A 16,189-nucleotide genomic window follows, 5' to 3' on the forward strand; every position below is an offset into this window, starting at 1 on the left:
AGGTATAGATCTGAATACGGATTGTTTTCCCATGGACCATTATATGTTGCATTTTCAAGAGTCGGTAAACAATCTATTTATATGCACAGACAATGGGACAGCAAAGAATGTTGTATATTCGCAAGTTTTACGTAGTTAAAAACATATATATATATATATATATATATATATATCTATATTCACAGGTGGGACATAGGGACACAACTACAATGGCGCGTAACTAATATGGCGCGTAACGACTTACGCGCGCGGGGGGCTTGGGGGGGGGGGGCGCGAAGCGCCCCCACCAACTAGGTGTTGGGGTGGCGCGAAGCGCCACCCCAACAGCTAGTATATATATATATATATATAAATATATATATATATATATATATATATATATACCTTGTAAGTTCACCCTTTTAAAGCCTAAATGGGCAAAAAATACCTGAAAAAGACAATTTTTTGCTGACGGAAACAAAGAATGAAGTTGAATAAAGCCTCTACAATTATTGGTTAGGCCTATGCAAGTTAAATCTATAAAACTAGTACAAATAAATCGACTGATGATTTCTTTCTGTTTTCACAGGACAATGAAAAAGAAGATCTTTACTGAAAACACAAGAAAATACAGGACTCGTTGTAGAATAGAATTATAATACGATTTAGTGCATTTTTAAGATATAAAAACAAAATATTTTTGTTTGTTATGCACACGTATATGGTGCATAGGCGGATGCACCATATACATCGATCCACCATAGTGTAAATGCATAGGCGGATGCACTATGAAAAAGAAGATCTTTACTGAAAACACAAGAAAATACAGGACTCCTTGTAGAATAGAATTATAATACGATTTAGTGCATTTTTAAGATATAAAAACAAAATATTTTTGTTTGTTATGCACACGTATATGGTGCATAGGCGGATGCACCATATACATCGATGCACCATAGTGTAAATGCATAGGCGGATGCACTATGAAAAAGAAGATCTTTACTGAAAACACAAGAAAATACAGGACTCCTTGTAGAATAGAATTATAATACGATTTAGTGCATTTTTTTTTGCAACAAAATATTTTTGCAAACAAAATATTTTGTTTGTTATGCGCACGTATATGGTGCATAGGCGGCGAAACACTAACTCTGTTTCATTTTAAGCTACAGCTTCGTTCTTTACTTCCAGTAGAAAAACTTCGTGTTCCTAATTAGTGGAAGGTAAGACAGGTAAGAAGGTAAGAAGGTAAGATATGAATAAGCTATATTCCATACTGCTTATACCTTTTATTATTCTTCTAATGGATTTACTTTTTTCTTCAGTTATTTTACAATTTTTTTCCAAGGCTATCTTCCTACCACACGAACAAAGTCCTGTTTTTTTAAGTTGATTTAAAGGTTTTCATATTGATTTTACGTTTATTTTTTGATTTTGAGATTAGTCCTATGAGCTCTTTACCAGTCTTCACCCCGCTTTTTACAGTTTTTTTATTATTTCTTCTTTTTAGATTTTCGGCTTTTCTTCTTTTTTCTTCCTTTTTTTATTTTATGATTAGTTTGATGGACTATTTTTCCATCCAAGAGGAAGAAAGTGTCCCTTTTTAACTTGATTTTCAGGTTTTTAGATTGATTTAAAGTAATTTTTTTGAGTTTTTCAGGAAATTTCTACCAATATTTCAATGGGCTACTTTCCCGCCGAACTGACCACCCACCCATCCAACTGCATTCCCATCCGACTCCTCCACTCAGATTTATGTAATAAGCGAATTTATGTTAAAAAAAAAATTGACTTTTTAAATCCATGTAATATGACAGAGAATAAACAGCAGCAAATTTGTAACAGATTTATATTTGAACCACACTTGCATGGCAACAATTCTCTTAATCTTACCTCTTTTTCTAACTGTAATTTTAGGACAGATATAGAAACGCCTAAAAGAGTCCCAGGCTTATGGCTCTTTACATCGGAGATGTGCTGCAAAACAAAAAGAAGATACATTAGTAGACAGCATAAGTTAGCAACAGTGAAATTTTAGGTTTTTTATATCGAAGATGTAATATTTACATCGGAGATGCGCTGCAAAACAAAAAGAAAACACATTAGTAGACAGCACAAGTTGGCAACAGTGAAATTTTAGGTTTTTTACATCGAAGATGTAATATTTACATTGGAGATGCGCGCAAAACAAAAAGAAAACACATTAGTAGACAGCATAAGTTGGCAATAGTGAAATTTTAGGTTTTTATATACGTCTATTACTTTGTTTTATTATTTTTCTATCTGTTTAATTTTTAATTTATTTACCTTTTTCAATTGTTCATTTACAATTGCTGTCTGTTATCTTTATTTTTCAAACATATCTAAGATCAAATGGGTGGAATAATCAAAGACTAAAAAGCTGCAAAACAAAAAGAAGATACATTAGTAGGACAGCACAAGTTGGCAACAGTGAAATTTTAGGTTTTTCTATATTTGTTTACTGTTTTGTTTTATTATTTTTCTATCTATTTAATTTTTAATTTATTTACCTTTTTCAATTGTTCATTTACAATTGCTGTCTGTTATCTTTATTTTTCAAACATATCTAAGATCAAATGGGTGGAATAATCAAATACTAAAAATCTGTTCTTTCATTGCGCTCCAATCATAGTTGTTGAACGTCATTCTATTCACAATATGGCTGAGCCCTGATTTATTGGAAAAATGAGACGCTATTTCCCTTGAGAAATGATTAAAAGTGGCTTAAAGTGTTCTGACCATTTGATAAATGTTTATTTACGAGCCTGCAGTTATACACAAATGGAAAAGAAACTAAAATTAATAAACAAGCAAATCAAAAAGTACACTTAACTCAACAATATCAAGCACAACAAAGCTAATATAACAAAGAAAAGCAGTATAATAGAATAGAAAATAGGGCAATTTTCTTAGGCTTTTGATGAGTAGGACTAAACTTGATGAAACTTATATATTTAAAATCAGCATAAAAATCCGATCCTTTTGATGTATCTATTGGTATAAAAATTCCGTTTTTCAGAGTTCTGGTTACTATTGAGCCGGTTCGCTCCTTATTTACAGTTCATTACCACGAACTGTTTGATAAAAACTACTTATCTTCTTTATTTAGATTTTCTATTCCTGCGATCAAAGTGCAAAAAAGAAATGGAGGGTACCGGAAGCAGTTTGCTGACGAAAGCGTCTTCGAAATTGTTCTTTGGTAACAGTATTTTTGTTTTTGTTTTTCTATAATTTTTTTTTTTTTTTTTTTGATGGAAAATAAACATGTAAATCCATAAAATATAAAATATACTTTAACCTACACTATTTGAAGTCACCAAGTGTTTTCCTTTTTAAAAACAAGAATTTGACTAAACTATTAAAACTACACTATTGAAGAAAAATGTCACCTAGTGTTTTCAATTTTAAATACAAAAATTTGACTACACTGTTTGAACAAATATTGAAGAAAAATGTCACCAAGTGTTTTCCTTTTTAAATCAAGTGTTTTCCTTTTCAAATACAAAAATTTGACTACACTATTTAAACTACACTATTGAACAAAATGTCACCTAGTGCTTTCTTTTTTAAATGCAAAAATTTGACTACACTATTTGAACTACACTATTGAAGAAAAATGTCACCAAGTGTTTTCCTTTTTAAATCAAGTGTTTTCCTTTTTAAATCAAGTGTTTTCCTTTTTAAATACAAAAATTTGACTACACTATTTAAACTACACTATTGAACAAAATGTCACCTAGTGTTTTCTTTTTTGAATACAAAAATTTGACTACACTATTTGAACTAAACTATTGAAGAAAAATTTCACCAAGTGTTTCCCTATTTAAATACGAAAACATTTTGCTTCACTGATCAGCAATTTTGCTTCACTGGGGGATCTTTGTCCTTTAGGACATAACTTGATTGATAACGCAGATCCATCCGGCAATAATGCCATGACAGGTCAACTTTCATTACTAAGAAAAGAACATATTGAAAGGTTATACATATTTATTTGCCATATTTTTTGGCCATATTTTATGGTCTTAATAAGAAGAAGATAAGAAAAAAGATAAAAAATTATCTTATGCTTAACCTAATAGAAAAGTAATGTCCTGACTAATGAGCGTAAACATCGAACAAAAAAAAATACTAAACAAGCATAAATATTTTTATAAGTTTCAAAAAAAAAGATTATAATGAGTAGGGGAGGTCAAGGTTGAACTGGAAGTGTGTTGAATCGGACACCCTTAATTACTGAGACACTACTTGGTGAAAAGTTCTACAATAATTAGTAAGAGTGCCATCTAACCTTTATGTCTCAAGGAAGAAAACCTAGTTTGGTTTATTAATGCTATCAAAAGTTATACTGGAAAAACTGTTTAAGGTAGGTCATTTTTTTTTTCTGACACCTTGCACACTATTGTGCAAAGCTGTAAGTATAACATCAGGATTTTTTTTTTGTTGCTACTTGTTTCTCAAATTATTTGGTCGTTGTGCTATCTACCTTTTCGTTAATCCTCTTAGTCCGGATAGATTTCTCTGTCGGATTGTGATGGGACAAATCCGGACACTTCTTTCCCTCGAGAGAGAGACATAGAGAGACATAGAGAGAGAGAGAGAGAGAGAGAGAGAGAGAGAGAGAGAGAGAGAGAGAGAGAGAGAGAGAGAATTAAAACTGCGCCATTGCAATCTTAAAAGCCGAAAATATCATATAGGAGAATTACAGTCCCCCATCTTAAGCAATAAGGAAAATCACTTCTTAGCTGTTTACCAAAGGTTGACGCCCTATTTCAGGAGCCTTTCATTTTTGGACATACGATTAAGAGGCATTGTGCTTTTCGTCAAAAAAAGGTATGCAGAAATTGATCTCAAGAAAGTAATGATTCGACAACCTCCTCCCCCCCAAAAAAAACGTAAGGTAAACAATCGCTTTTCGGACAAACTTTCTTTAAAAATTTTATAGATGAGTAATTTGCCTATAGACTGTGTATCTGACTGACTGACTGTATCTCAAACAGTAAGCTATACGAAAAATGTGGTTCAACCTAGCTTTCTAGGGCTATAATGCAAAAAAGGATGAGATGGCTAGAACACATTCTGCGGGACAGATTGGCAAATATTGTAATTGTCGGCCAACCGTCTAGGGCCCTAATTCCCAACGTGGGGCACAAGCCCCACCGGTGGGGCATGGCAATATTTTGGTGGGTTATGGGCAGGACGCGCATCCTCGAGATGACTATACATCAGAGCCTCAATTTTGAACAAAAAAAAAATTGAAGTGAATGATGTCTCATTCAGATAAACTTAAAGAGCAAAACAGATACACGATAGTAATTTAATGACGTCATACATAGTATTAAGAGTGTTGTATTCAGACAAAATTTTCATTAGTATAAAGTATTTGTAGCGGACGACCAAAAAAAAGATAGCTAGTTAATTGCATTTTAAGCTTCCGTCAGATGAATACACCTAAAATTTTGAATAAAGAAATTTAAATTTTACGAGGGGGCCATCAGGATTTTAGAAATGGCTAGGTGGGGCACAGCCCAATATCAGTTGGGAGCCACTGGTCTAGGGCTAAACGAAAAGCAGGTCATCCTCTGATGGGGTGGAAGGATGTCGTAAGAAGAGATTTTAAGAAAAATGGGAACTTCTGGGGGGGGTGTAAAAGGAGGGCTTTGAAAATATTTGGATGGAGGGATGGGGAGCTTTAAAAAGATTGGGATGGAGCGTGCGTAGCTGTGTTCGCCTCAGGCGGCTTGGTGCTGCAGTGAGTTAGTAGTAATAGCATTCAAATTGTAATCGTAAGAGCAATAAAATTGTCTAGTTAAAAATATGTAACAACCAAATTACCCTTTGCTCTTGGTCTTTCAGTAGCATATACATCCTCTCTCCTTTTTCGTTGGTCATACTTAAGAAGGGCACGTCTGGTAGTGTACGGAACGCATATTTGCGACGTCGCAGTAAAGGTAATTCAGATCTAAAATAAAGGTTTGGTTATAACATATTATTAATCAGATCATTTTAACTTAAATAAGTTTTTTCTTTGAATATTACGCAACATAATGCATGCAAGGGTAAGATTGACAACTGATTGAAGAATGTTTTGTTTGTACAGACTAAAAGGAATTACATCCCTGTGTCATTGGGCCAAAACTAAAAGACATCACATGAAAGAGAGCAAAAATGTAAATTTTTTCTCAGTTTTTGTAGGAGCAAAACTTACTTGTAACTTTTTCCCAACTTTTATATAACTTGAACAAAATCAGCTGGATTTAACAGCTGACTGAAGGACTTGATAGTATCTATACATTTATAAAAGTTATTTTCCTGTGTTATTGGGCCAAAAACCTAAACCCATCATTCATAGGAGAGCAAAATCATGATTTTTAATCAGCTTTTTATAGGAACAGCATTTCCTTTTAACTTTTGAATTTTTTTTTCTAACTTTTTTAACTGCCAATAAATATGTTTCTTTTTGCTTATTATACAGCCTAATGCTTATGAGGTTGAGTTGGACAGCTGATTGAAGGGTTTATGGCAATTACGCTCTGACATGAATTACGTTCCTGTGTTATTTGGTATAAAACCAAAAGGCATCATTCACAGGAGAACAAAATATTATTTTCCCAGCTTTTTACAGGAGTACAACATTTTTTGACATTTAAATTTTTTCGAACTTATTCAACAAGCAAAAAAAAACCTTAATAAGATTTGGAATTGAGGTTAGATTTGACAGCTGATTGATGGGCTTTATGGTTTTTTACACTCTAACATAAATTGTATTCCTGTGTTACTGAGCCTAAAACCAACGAGCATTATAATTATAAGAAAAAATTATGGCAAAAACACATTTTTTTCAGATTTTTCTTTGCCAATTGAAATGAAAATTCAATTTGAAACAGCTGAAAATGAAAACAGCTGACAAACATGGCTCCAATTTGATATAGGTACATGGATATATTGAAAGTCAATTAATCCTAACACACTTACAAACATGCAAATATGAAAGCGAAATTAAAGTTTTCAAAAAGAGGTAAAACTTTTAATAAGACAATTAAAAAAAATTGTAGAAATAACAATAAAATCCCAATATCTCGGCTTCACTTCCGGAAGCTGTTATCACCACAAAAAAGATTAACTGATATATTTAAAGATATAACATAAAAAACATGCTATGCCAAAAACAAAAAGAAAATCGAGACATACTCACATTTATTCAATGTCCAAAATGGTATTTCACGTAACAATACAATAGCCATAAGACAGAATTTCTGCTAAATACTATTACACGTATAAGCATAAATTGTCTCCTGGTAGAGCATATCTTTTTTCTCATCTTTTGTTTAAGTTAGTCTTTCCCTATTCATAAAGGCTTCTGGATGTGACGCAGACTATTTCAGACTTCTATTACAGTTTGTGCAAAAGATTTTTTTTGTACATAATATTTTTCAATATTCTTAGTTAGTTTTAATTGTAAATGGTTCAAAGAATTACTAATTCTTAATTAATTCTTATTCGGCTGATTATCACTTTGTTGACAAATATCTCGAATTGTTTAATTTAATGGGAATTTGTATATTCCAAAATATCTAAATGTAACTGGTCTAAGCCCTCTATAAAAAAAATAAGAAAAAATATAATAAATACTTTTAAACTCTGGAGTTTTTAACTCTTGCAAAGAAAATGGTACAAATCGCCACTTTTATCAACATTTGGGACAAGGTTGTATTTGTATATACTAAATATCCACCCATTTTTCTCAAAATCGTCCGATCATAACTATGAGAAAAATATTTGGCAAAAAAAAATTCATATGCAAAGTTCGTTTTAATTGTTCATGTACGGTCAGCCAAAATCAAAACATGCATTAGTTCAAAAACGTTCAGAAATTAAATAAAAAAAAAAAAAACAAGTTTTTAACTACAAGTAAGGAAGGACATTAAAACTTAAAACGAACAGAAATTATTCCGTATAAGAAAGGGGTTGTCCCCTCCTCAACACCTTGCTCTTTACGCTAAATTTTTTTACTGTTTTAAAAAGTAGAGTTGTGAGAAAGAGTCAAACTTTAGCGTAAAGAGTATTGAGGCATTGAGGAGGGGACAACACCTTTCATATACGGAATAACTTCGGTTTGCTTTAAGTTTTGATGTCACTCCTTACTTGCAGTTAAAAAAAATGTTTTTTTTATTTAATCTAAAGAAGAATCACTATGAATACAAACATAGAATCACTAGTTTCAGCATGAATAAAATCAAAATCAATAAAATCACTAAGAGAGAATCATAGAAATGACCAAGAGGGAAAGCTTACTTGGCATTTTTTCGGGCAGCATTTTTTGTTGATATAATAGCTTCTAGCCTGTCTAGATAAGAATCATGATCAATAGGTGATGGGGATTTAACAGGGGAAGATCTTCCAAAAAGGTTCTCCAAGGCATCCGCTGTCTTTGCGCTAGTAACTGTTGAAGGCTGAGATACTTTTGGTCGCTTTGCATCTAAAAAAGATAAAACCGTAAGATAAAAAGAAAGAGAAAATGGATAAAAGAAAAATACCTTAAAAGATAGTAACTGTTTTAGGCTCAGATACTTTTAGTCACTTTGCATCTGAAAAAGATAATGGAAAGCTAAAAATTAAAACAAAATAAACGAAAAAAATAGTAACTGTTTTAGGCTCAAATACTTTTTATCGCTATTGCGTCTAAAAGAAGATAGACATATTCCAGAAAGATATAAAGCCAGATTCCAAGATTTTGGAGTCATACCCAAAGACCAAATTCAGACCGTTGTGTCACGACATCTGTCATAGTAATTTCTAAAGAGATTTAATCTCCAAAGAGATTTTGGTGTCAAACCCAAAGGCCAAATTCAGACGATTGTGTCACGACATCTGTCATAGTAATCTCCAAAGAGATTTAATCTTTAAAGAGATTTAATCTCCGAAGAGATTTGGGCGTCATGCCCAAAGGCCAAATTCAGACGATTGTGTCACGACGTCTGTCATAGTAATCTCTAAAAAGATTTAATCTCCAAAGAGATTTTGGTGTCATACCCAAAGGCCAAATTCAGACGATTGTGTCACGACATTTGTCATACTGAAGTCTCCAAATGCACCTTACCAACAGTTCGTATTCAACTTTGAAAAGGAAAGGGAAAGATATGCAGAAACACTTATGAAATCAATTTAAAACGATACAACTAAAAAAAAAACAGTGAACTACAAACGAAAATAAATTAAAACATAGTAAAGGTGTGGTTACATATCCGAGCGACGCAGCAACACTGACTAGACAGTGGCATGAACTGGGAGAAGCATTTCCGTGGATTTTATAACTCTATGACAAGGTAAAGAGTAATGCATTGTCTATGTATTTTCCACAGTCACTTATTATAGAATGGATGGTCTTAGAAACCACAATAAAGCGACCCAGAAAACTGATTGGAGAGTCAGAAAAGTTTCCATCACAAATACTAATTTTCGTCTACGAGGAAAATGCGAGCGGCTATCCCTCTGAATGAACTGTCACAAATCAATTCTGTCCCACTCCCCTTCCCTTTCCTACAAAAGAAAACACCTCCCCCCTCTTCTTCAGAATGCACCCTTGTGTCGCTCTGGTTGCAATAAATTTTGACATGTCCACCTTTTAATGGCAGCGATGCAGTGTATAGCTCAAATTTATCTTGTTTTTGCTTTGAGTCACGATTACGTCGTATTTTCACCACATCACAAAAACTCCGCAATCTGGACTTCAATCCTTTTCAAAGTCAGGACTTCATTTTAGCTTTAACTGTGATCTTTTTTCGTTTTTGAACCAAATCAGGACTTCGCTAAACCTTTTGTGCTCGAGTAAGGACTTGTTTTCGCACCTTTTAAGTCATCATAGATCACAATACGTAATTTAATCCTTGGTAACTCTGTGAATTATTTTCCTATAATAATCTATGTTTTATGTTCATAAATCAATGCTGCACTTCGTGAAAGCGGCATAGTTTGGCGAATTTTTAAATATATTTAAGTCTGCTCCCCTCATTGAAGTCAAGCGTCTCTTGGGTTGTATTTTATGCGAGTTGTTCAAGAATAAAAGGGCTGTCGTGGTCTATAATTTATTTGGCATTAATAGTTTTATCGCTTACCAAAGCATATGCTGCAGCATGATTCTACTGCCTAAATCAAATCGTGATTTGTGATTGTTTTGTGATTCATTTTTGTTTGGATTTTGATGCCACTGTTTACTTTCATTCGGTAAAAGATTTTTGTTTGTAATTGATTACTTGAAAACTGCTGACAAGCAATAAATAGCGACGAAGACCACACTGCCTTTCCATCATAAATACCAAAAACAAGAAGAACAATAAGGAATTTCTCATGACAGTGGGAAACAATTTAGAATGAATATTTCGGCCCTATATCCAAGGGCCGTCCTCAGCAATACAAAAACATATAAGAAGAAAAAACTTACAACAGGATAAAACTTATTGATTTTATCCTGTTGTAAGTTTTTTTTTTTCTTACATATTTTTGTATTGCTGAGGACGAACAATCTTCTGCTGCTTAAATGCATAAATCTCTTCCAGTGTTTTAAGAGCATACAAGTGAAAAGTTTTTCAAAGAAAAGGCAGAATTTTCTTGTTAAACGTTTTAAATTTGTTAAAACGAACGCTATTAGAAGAAAGATTACTTCACTTAAGCAACATAATTTCTTGAAGCACTACAAAATAGTATACAAAGACTTTTTTGGTATTGTCATTGAAAAAAAAAGAAGACAACAACTGACAGTATCCTTTACGACTGATTAAATCAAACCTAAGGGGAAGAAGCTAAAATGAACACTCACACCAAATTTGAAAGAATGCCATGTTCGTTTCAACCCTCTAAAGACGCCCTTTAACCCTCAAAAGATTGGAGTGTCACTTGCACTTAACTGAAAACGACACGTATTTTGAAAAGTTTTTGTTCCATTATAATTGCACTAAAACATCGAAATTCCTAAAGCTTCCATGAATTAGTTTTTATCCATCAATATAATCGATCAAGTTTCATTAGTCTGATATGGCGACTAGCTAAGTGATCTGATGTAACTACTGTCTTCAGCAGGGAGAATATAGATGGCATGGTAGTTCCTATACCCTGCTTTTTTCGAGCACGAGTCAAATTACAAGGATCGCGCTGCACTTTTTTAGAAAAAAAATTTTTATATTTTTCCATTGAACTTTTCATATGAAACTCGAATTCAAATTTTTTTGAGAAAATAAAACACAGCTACACTAATTCAAAAGGCGTTTTTGTGACTTTTTTGCAGTTTGCTCCCATTTAGAAATAGCAGGTCTGAGAACTACTTCAGTCGGTTTTCCCATTTGATTTTCAAGACACTAAAAATTCCCCTTTTTCAATATGTATTTGAAACCTGGAGCTATTGACATTAACTGTTCACAACATAAAACGATTGGTAAAAAAAACATATAGCAAGTCAAACTTGGATACGAACAGAAATCACTAGGAATAAGTCAATAAAATGTAAAAGGAACAGAAATTAAAATGAGAATCAAGTTAAACTCAAAATAAAGATGGATTATAGCAAATAAGAGTGGGGCTTTTGCCTCTTTTTATCCCCTAAAGCCTATTTAGAGCCTTTAGGGGGATGAAGAAACTCCATAAAAATGGGGGTTTTCGGTTGTTTTCGATGATCAGTGATTTATACACAGAGAGTTTTGTTTTGCCTTCAAGATACGACAAAGCCCATTGTGATATAAAAAGCAAAATATTCCAACAATCTCTGTAGAGATAAAAGTATTTTACAAGAATAAAAACTTCTAGTTACTTTGAGATACGTTACACCTGCTAACACCAGAAAATGTAGGACAAGTGAGAGTAAATGACGTCACATGTAAATAGACAATTTGTTAATTTCAAAATATAAAAAAAATGCAAAATTATATACATGGATGAAAAAAGGACAGTAATAGTGAAGCGGCACACTTTCGGAAATGCGTAAAGAGGCTACGCGGTGCAGTAGAAAAGTAATCAGACTAATTCTTTTCTAAACAAAGTTTTTATTAAATTCAAACGTCAATGTTATCCTCTTCAAAGTACCTCGCTTGGGCAGCTACATACCGAAAGGAGACGTTGTTCTCACTCTTCGTAGCAGCGCTGGAAGTTTTCAGCCGTTTTATTCTTCAAAATATCTGTTACAGCCCTTTGGTTGGTTTTTAAAGTCCCAAAATGACGGACAATCATTTTGATCACTTCAAAAGGGTACTAGAATTTTTATTTCCGTTTGAATAAGCCCTCTCCCGATATTATAGGATCATCTGTTCGATACAATCACGCCTGGGAAAAACAAGCAAAAAAACAAACACGCATCCCGTGATCTTTCCTCTTGCAAAAAATACAAAATTCCATATTTTTGAAGATGATGGCTTGAAACCTCTAAAGTAGTGTTCTCTGATCCACATATCTTATGGTGCAGTTTTAATTATGATTCCTTGACTTTTGGAGGTATTTCCCCCTTTTTCAAAAACCAGGAAAACTTTCTCAGGCTCGTAGCTTTTGATGCATTACACTAAACTTAATGTATCTAGTAAATTTAAAATCATCATATGAAACCAATTCTTTTGATGTATGTAATGATATAAAAATCTTGTTTTTAAGAGTTCCAGTTACTATTGAGATGTTCCGTGACGTACAATGAAAACATAACTTCACTAATCGCAGTCTCACGAATCGCGTATTTAGAGGACTGAGCCCAAACTCGAACTGAGCTATAGAAGGGTCCTGATGCACGTGCTGTCTCAAGGACAACAGGGCAGGGTAGCTAGATCGCTTAAAGTATTGCCAGTCTCATTACTATTCTATCCCACCTCGTATGTTTACATTGGAGTACACGTGACCGGTGTTGTTATATGTCTATTTTCAGCGTTTCAGAAGCGTTTCTATCATCAGCGTTTCAGCAGGCACATGGCCAGATACACATCTGTTTTTATCTCTTGCAGGTTATCCAAGGATGCTTGGGCTAGCCAGATTAGTCAGATAATGGACGCTCAAATGCACTTCACACTCCAGCACGTGCAACCATTTGACAACTCATTAATTAATTATTAATTGATAAATAACTGGCTTATTAACCGATTAATTTACATTGTTACTACAACTAATAACAAGTCACTGAGGCACCAAGCCGTCTAAGGTCAATACAGCTACGCATGCGCCTACTCTATCCAGATCTATTCAAGGTTCCCCTCTTTGCATCGTCCGAAGAAGCTTCAATTTCCTTGAAATCCTTTCTTACGACCTCTTCTCACCTGATTCGAGGATGACCTGCTTTTTGTTCGGCCCTAGATGGATGGTTAAAAAAGACAATCTTTGGCAGTCTGTCATCCTTCATCCGCAAAACTTGCCCTAGCCACTTCAGCCTTTCTATCATTATAGCCTTAGAAATCGCGATGGAACCATATTTTTCGTACAGGTTACTGTTTAAATACAATAAATCGAACAGGTACCTAAAACAATCAGTAAATTTTCCAATATTCTTCTTCTTCTGTTTCAGCAAACAAGGGCTTTTCAGTCGAGACTATTCAGCCCTTTCCCTTTTTATTCACTCTGTAGGATGAACAGAGCTACTGAATTGGTTGCTTCTTATTTATATTGAATCTGCTCAAATTTCGTTCAGTAAATCTTTTGATTCTAGGAGTTGAAATATAACAACATAAACATTGAATTCTGAGCTCTTTGTGCCAGTATAGTCAGATAGACTCTTGGCTGATAGTGAGTTTTGTGGTGTTTGAAGCACTTTAACAGTTTACATTCTAGGATATACTGTGCAGATGTCAGCACATTACATTCAAATAGGCAATGATCAACTGTTTCATTTTTTAAATAACGATACCTGCAAATAGGGAAAAGGGAATTAAACCACTTGAATAAGGGAACTGAAAATTTAGCCCATTTTAGCCAGACCGAAAATTTTATGTGAAAAAAAAATGTTTGCAAAAAGTTAACATTCGTTAGAATCAAAACATTTTTGCCTGAAAAAGAACAGTCTGAAGGATAAGTGGAACAGTAGGCTTGGTAAGAAAGAGGATAACATCTGATTGGCTTTTGAAAGACTCACTGAATTATTGAAATTTAAAGTTAGAAAATTGCTCTTTTAAACCAAGGTGAAAAGAAAATGTTTCCATCCTAGTAAGATTAGATTCCTCCACTTAAAAGATGTTTCTTCCTAGTTATCAACTAAATTTGAGTAGGTTGAACACATATATGCTTTTTTACTGTGTGTAGGTGAAGGGAGGGGGGTGAAAGGGGTGTAATGGTTAAAACCCTGCATCCCAAAAATAGGATAGTTATTATTTGCAGCGATTTCTGACAATCCGAACCCAAAGAGTTCGGATTGTCGTGCATTAAATTATGTGTTTTCAAAAATTGCCATAGGAATAAATATCTTGTTAGTGTAGACACATAAGTAAGAACAATCATTTCATCTTCTTTTTCGAGAAAATTTCTTTCTAGATTGCAGCACGCTTTCTACAATTTATAATTCTTCTATTCGGAAATTATATATTCCAGAATTTCCACACACAAAAAAATCATAAAAAAAATAATAACAAACTAATGTAAAACAACAACTGATTTTGGAACTGTTTCACATATACCTGAATAGTTTTCTATTACTTCCTCAAGTATACTGTCCTCCAAGCCATCCAAGTCACCAAAGAGATCATCCTGTAGGCGTTTCCGTGACAATCTTTCGGTTTCTTTGGCTTTTTCAGGGACATTCTGGACCTGTCTTTCAGTCAACTTTTTTAAGGGCTTGATTATATCCTCCAGGCTCGGAGGCTCATCTAAAATAAAATAAAAAACTCGGTCTTAAATTTTTTCAGTTTAATAGTTCGATGTTAGTTTAATGGGTTAGATGCTATTTCGATATCACGTTTTACTAGTTCCGCAAAACATCATTTTATGGGCTTGATAATATCTTGCAGACATAGAGGCTCATCTGCAATAAAAAAATACCTCAATAGTAAGTTTTATCTGTTCACCAATCAGGTATTACGTGAATAGGTTGAATATTAAGTTCCATTTTATCCAAGATACAGTTTCAATATTACGTTTTACTAGGTTAGCTTTACTAGTCAATCAAAACCTCATTTTGTGGGATTCATTATATGCCCCAGGCTTGGAAGCTCATCTAAAAGAACAAATACCTCGATAATAAGTTTTATCAATTCACTAGTTCGATATTACATGAATAGGTTATATATTATGCCACGATATTATGACAGATACTATTTCGACGTTACGTTTTAATATATTAGGTTTACTAGTTCAGCAAAACCTCCTTTTATGGGCTTGATAATATTTTCAAGAGACAGAGGCTAATCTACAATAAAAAATGCCTTGATGGTAAGTTTTATCAATTCACTAATTTGATATTACGTGAATAGGTTAAATATTACGTTCAATTTTTTGTGATATATTATTTAGATATTACTAGATTAGGTTTGCTAGTTCAGCAAAATAAAATTTAGTAGCTTGGTAATATCCTCTAGGCTTGGAGGTCCATATACGATAAAATAAATACCTCGAGTATTAAGTTTTATCAATTAATAGGCATGATATCAGGTTCTATATTAAATACTATTTGCTAAGGTTTATTAGTTCAGCAAAGCCTCATTTTATTTATTTATTTATTTATTATTTATTAATTTATTTATTTATTTTATTTATTAGTTCAGCAAAGCCTCATAATATCCTCCATGCTTGAAAGCTCATCTAAAGTAAAAATAATATCTTGATATTAAGTTTTATCAGTTCACTACATCGATGTTACGTTAATAAGTATGTCATGTTCGATATTATATTATATACTGTTCCAATAAAGATTACTAGTTCAGCAAAACGCCACTTTTTTGCTTAGTAACGTCCTCCAGTCTTGGAGGCGCATCTACAATAAAATATACCTCGATATTAAGTTTTATCAGTTCACTACATCGATATTACGTTAATAAGTATGATGTCATGTTCGATATTATATTTTATACTGTTCCAATAAAGATTACTAGTTCAGCAAAACGCCACTTTTTTGCTTAGTAACGTCCTCCAGTCTTGGAGGCGCATCTACAATAAAATATGCCTCGATATTAAGTTTTATCAGTCCACTAGATCGATATTACATTAATAAGAATGATATCATGTTTGATACTATTTTAGATAT

At 33.2% G+C, this 16,189-nt stretch overlaps 1 protein-coding gene across 1 annotated transcript in view; it reads right to left on the reverse strand.

Moving 5' to 3' along the window:
- LOC136036652 (chromosome transmission fidelity protein 18 homolog) overlaps positions 1-16,189 on the reverse strand; it is a 61,523-nt gene that overhangs the window by 31,812 nt on the left and 13,522 nt on the right. Inside the window, exons 3-6 of the mRNA XM_065718952.1 lie at positions 14,628-14,816; positions 8,296-8,479; positions 5,836-5,962; positions 1,873-1,956 (exon numbers count right to left, since the gene is read on the reverse strand). Of these exons, the coding sequence (XP_065575024.1) occupies positions 1,873-1,956; positions 5,836-5,962; positions 8,296-8,479; positions 14,628-14,816 (584 nt within the window). The remainder of the gene's footprint in view (positions 1-1,872; positions 1,957-5,835; positions 5,963-8,295; positions 8,480-14,627; positions 14,817-16,189) is intronic.

The sequence above is a fragment of the Artemia franciscana genome, chromosome 15 (genome assembly GCF_032884065.1).
Source record: "Artemia franciscana chromosome 15, ASM3288406v1, whole genome shotgun sequence".
NCBI classification, from domain to species: Eukaryota; Metazoa; Arthropoda; class Branchiopoda; order Anostraca; family Artemiidae; genus Artemia; species Artemia franciscana.